The sequence below is a fragment of the Colobus angolensis genome, unplaced genomic scaffold, assembly GCF_000951035.1.
Source record: "Colobus angolensis palliatus isolate OR3802 unplaced genomic scaffold, Cang.pa_1.0 Scaffold453, whole genome shotgun sequence".
Classification (NCBI taxonomy): Eukaryota; Metazoa; Chordata; class Mammalia; order Primates; family Cercopithecidae; genus Colobus; species Colobus angolensis.
Genome location: NW_012117966.1, coordinates 314,686 through 318,762, shown reverse-complemented (window position 1 = coordinate 318,762; position 4,077 = coordinate 314,686). Strand labels below are relative to the sequence as shown.

Below are 4,077 nucleotides of genomic sequence, written 5' to 3'. Positions count from 1 at the left end.
CCTCCTGGGCTTCCTGAGTAGCTGGAACTATAGGCGTTAGCCACTGCGCCCAGCCCAGTCTCTCCTTTCTTTGCTCTAACAAGTTTAATTGAATGTTTTCCCTTAAGTTGTGATCTTTGGTGATCACAGTGAACCCCAACAAGGATCTCGGAGCCCGGGCTGCACTTGCCTTGACTCACTGGGGACTCTCAAGCCTCAGTGTCCCCTTCTGAGCAATGGGAGTTGGGACTCTTTCACCCCCAACCCCATGGCAGGCTTAGTGGAGGAGCCACCTCGGGGTGTGGGGTCCCTGGTGGCCCCCGACCCAGCTAGAAGAACTGCCAGGAATAGGGGTGCATGGGACAGAGGCTGGTACCCTGAGTGCTGAATCCCTATAGGCTGGAGAGAGATTCCTGGGAGCTAGTCGGCCTGCATCTGAGAGTGTCTGTGTGCACGCCTACACGCACGTGTACCTGCCTGTGCATGGGGCTTTTGCACAGGTTCATATGTGTGTGTGTGCACACGCCTGCGTGCGTGCAAGTTCACAAGTGTGTGAGTGCGTGTGATGGGCCGTGCCTTTGTGAGTGAACAATCGCTGAGACAGCGAAGGTGACTCAGGCAGGAGCGGAAACTGCACCTACTGCCCTGGCTCCCTGCCCCGGGGGAGCTCCAGAACCTGTCCTGACAGGAGGGACCTGAAGGTGTGAATAAGTCAGGAGATGGGGAGCCCGGGTGCCCCAGAGTCTGCCGGTCCCCGCAAATCCGGAAGATGCTCATGGCCTCCACGCGGGTCTGGGGAACCATGACCTGGCTCCCTCGAACCACATCTCACCTGGGACCCCAGAGATGCCCCCAGCCCCTGGCCTGGCTTCCCCCCAGAGGGCAGGGCCTGGGCAGTCCCTCACCCCGTTATTCCCATCTCTTTCAGCTGGGCAGCTCCTACCGACTCCTCCCTAGAGATCTCGTGAATGGCCCTTCCAGCCTCCCCCATCGCACTATGCTGTTCATTGGCGGCAGCCTCGGAAATCTCGGCCATGTGGTAGGCGCCAAATTTTACAGAATGAATGGAATTCGGAATCAGCCGGAGCCGAGGCTCCGGGGACCTTAGGGTCATTCTAGGTTAGTTCCGTGGGCAGAAATGAGCCGGACTCCCCACTTCCCCCTCCCCAGAGCCCCCCACCCTCCTCCCCAGGTCTCAAAGAGTTTGGTTCTGGAGGATTAATCTGTCCCTTCCCCGTCATCGAGATTTTTCTGGCTCCCAGCCTGGCTTTCATGGGGGAGGGGAGGGGGTGGCACCCGGAACCTCGCTGAGGGGACCCCGACTTCCCTCTGCGGCAGGCACCTGCCCTTGCCAATCTCAAGACTGCCGCCCCCCCACCACCACCAGGGACCACCTATCATAGCGCAGCCCTCCCAGTTGCATCAGCAGCCGCCAATTAGCGCTTCCTCTGCTGCCGGTGGTCGGGGGAGCAGAGGAACGGGGCGGGGGTCCGGCCTGCAGCACCCTGGCTGCCGCTGGAACGCCCCGCGTGTCCCAAATTCCGTCGCCATCACCGCCTTCCCAGCGCACGACTGGGCGCCCGGTCCCACCGCTCCAGGCTGCGCCTTGCTGCTGCTCCCCTGTCTTGGCGCAGCTGCTACCCCTAAGAGCACCTGGGAGTGAATGAGGCTGCACGTGGTCCACAAGCCCCTGCCCAGCCCCTGAAGCCTAGGATGCAAACGGAAGCTCAGAACCTAGGTGGCCCCTGACTGTGGCCTCGGGAAGTCTGGCAACAGTCCTAGCCTCTGATCTGCCAGATATCCCCAGGGCTGCTGGTTCCAATGTAGGCACTGGCCCAGGCCCAGGGTCGGCCCCGGTCCATCTTACCACGGTCATCCCCCAAGGGGCCCGGGCAGCATCTCCCAGCCCCAGGGGCACCCCAGCCTGCTGTGTCTGGGGACGTGGAAGGCCCAGATCCTTGCAGTGTGGGGCGGAGCTGCCCCTACCACCACGTCCCCTAGTCGAGGGGCACATGTCAACTAGAGAATAACGTGGGGTCTCCTGGTTTGAGTATTCCCTGGGCTGCACCTTCTAAACACTCATTGTGCAGCCCCCAGACACCCCCGAGGCACCCCCACATGGTGGATGTGGCCTACGAGGAGCCACAGCCACTTCTCAGCACAGAACTGCTCCTAGTGGCTCTGGGGGTCCCATGGGCCACAGTCCACCCCCTCCCAGCGCCCCATCCCCTGCCTAAGGAGGTGTGCTGGGCCCACAACCTCCGGAGCACCCACTGTGGCCACGGCCTCCCTCCAACCGCACCCTCCCAGCACTGAGCTGGGGAGCCAGGGCGCCTACCTGTTCCGCCAGCCCTCCCACCCACCTCAGCCCCAAGACACACACAGGCCGGCCTGGGGCTGCAGACTGAGTTATTTTATTTCGCTATTTCCAGTTTGAAGCTACTATCATGGGCATTTAGAGTTATACAAATGACACTTACAAAAAATAAAAGACCAAGACACCCAGAGTGAGACGCATGTCGGGAGGGGGGAGGCTGGCAGCAGGGGGGCCCCGGCGGCTCACCCCAGGGCTCCCCGAGGGGGCGACACCTGGCTTCATCCACCCAGGAGGCCCAGAGAGCACCCATCACAGCGGGGGCTCTGGCCCAGGCGTCCACAGCCCATGCCTGAGGCTGCGGCTGGACAGGAAGGACGGAAAGAGGGGCTGAGATGCACCCCCTGGGGAGGGTGCTGAGACCCCCCCAGATCACTCACTACTACAGCCAGGCCTGCCTGGGACGCCTCCAGCAATAATATTTCGTTAAAAAAAATACTGATTTGGTCATTTTCTGCTTCCAGTCAGGCTAGGGTGAAAGGAAAGAGACAGGAGGAAGACGGCCCCCAGACCCCTCCCCTCCCCCTCCACCACCCTGGCAGAACGTGCAGCGGGCAGACCCTGTGGCCGTCACGCCCTGCCACTCCGGGGCAGGGAGCCAGGCTGAGCCTCTGCCACGTGGGAGAGGGGCTGTTTCCAGCCACCACCCAAAAAAACACCAAGGGTCAGTCCTAGCCCACCCAACGGCTTCCCTTCCCAAGCAGGGTTTCACGACAGTGCATCAGGGAGAGCCACTGACAGGCTTGGGACACGTGCCCAGCTCCTAGGGGGTTGGGAGGAGGTGGCCGGGTGGGGAAGGAGATTCCAGTTAAACTACACGCCCAGGGCTCCCAGCTCCCAACCACCCTTTAGCCGCTTCCAGAGAAATAAGGCTCAGAGCCGTCTGAGGTCAGAAGAAAGAGGTGCCAGACGCCCTGTGGCAGACAAGAGGGCAGGGGCATCTGAAATGCCTCCCAGGCCCAGGCCGCAGCCGCTGACCCGAGGGGAGTAGGGAACCTGGGCGGAGGGGAGAGTGGGGAGTCCATAGGGGTGACAGGTGGGGGCACCGTTTTCTCTGGGGTTTCCAGTTTGAAAGGCAAGGGGGTTTGCCTCCCGCCCCGGGGCCCACCTGGAGGAGAAGGGGTTAGCAGGGAGGGTTGGGAGGAGCCGCCTCACGGGCAGGGGTGGGGAAGGGCAGGCAGGCCCTAGTACTCCCAGAGCGAGGCGGGGTCCACGGTCTCTGCCGAGGCCTTCAGGACCCCTGCATGGTCGCCCTTCAGGTAGCGCCCGCCCACCTTGATGGCCACCTTGTTGTAGTCGCAGAACTCGAAGAAGAAGTCCACAGGAGCGTCGCCGCTGCTGGTGACCGCGGAGTCACTACCCACCGTCCAGTATTTGCCTGTGGAGTCTGGGGAGGGGTCTGTATCAAGCGGTGCCCAAAGCCCGGCTCCCCACCCCCACCCTGGACAGCGGAGGATGGGCACGGGTGTTCCCAAGGGTGATGCCCCACCCTCCAGTCCTGGCTCCGAAATGAGCCAGGGTCCCTATGGCCCCCATGTCCTCCTGCCTGTGATGGACACATGAACGAGGGTCCTAAAACGTGCTGTGCCTGGCCGCGGTGGCTCACGACTATAATCCCAGCACTTTGGGAGGCTGAGGCGGGCGGATCACTTGAGGTCAGGAGTTTGAGACCAGTCTGGCCAACATGGTGAAACCCCATCTCTACTAAAAATACAAAAATTAGC

The 4,077-nt window shown here is 61.9% G+C and overlaps 1 protein-coding gene across 2 annotated transcripts in view; it reads right to left on the bottom strand.

Annotated features, from left to right (window-relative positions):
* Positions 1 to 2,371: 2,371 nt before the first annotated feature.
* Positions 2,372 to 4,077, bottom strand: part of FSCN1 (fascin actin-bundling protein 1) — a 20,995-nt gene continuing 19,289 nt past the window's right edge. For both annotated transcript variants that reach the window (XM_011957982.1, XM_011957983.1), the window contains one exon: positions 2,372 to 3,740. In XM_011957982.1, coding sequence (XP_011813372.1) covers positions 3,538 to 3,740 — 203 coding nt within the window. In that variant the 3' untranslated portion in view covers positions 2,372 to 3,537. The remainder of the gene's footprint in view (positions 3,741 to 4,077) is intronic.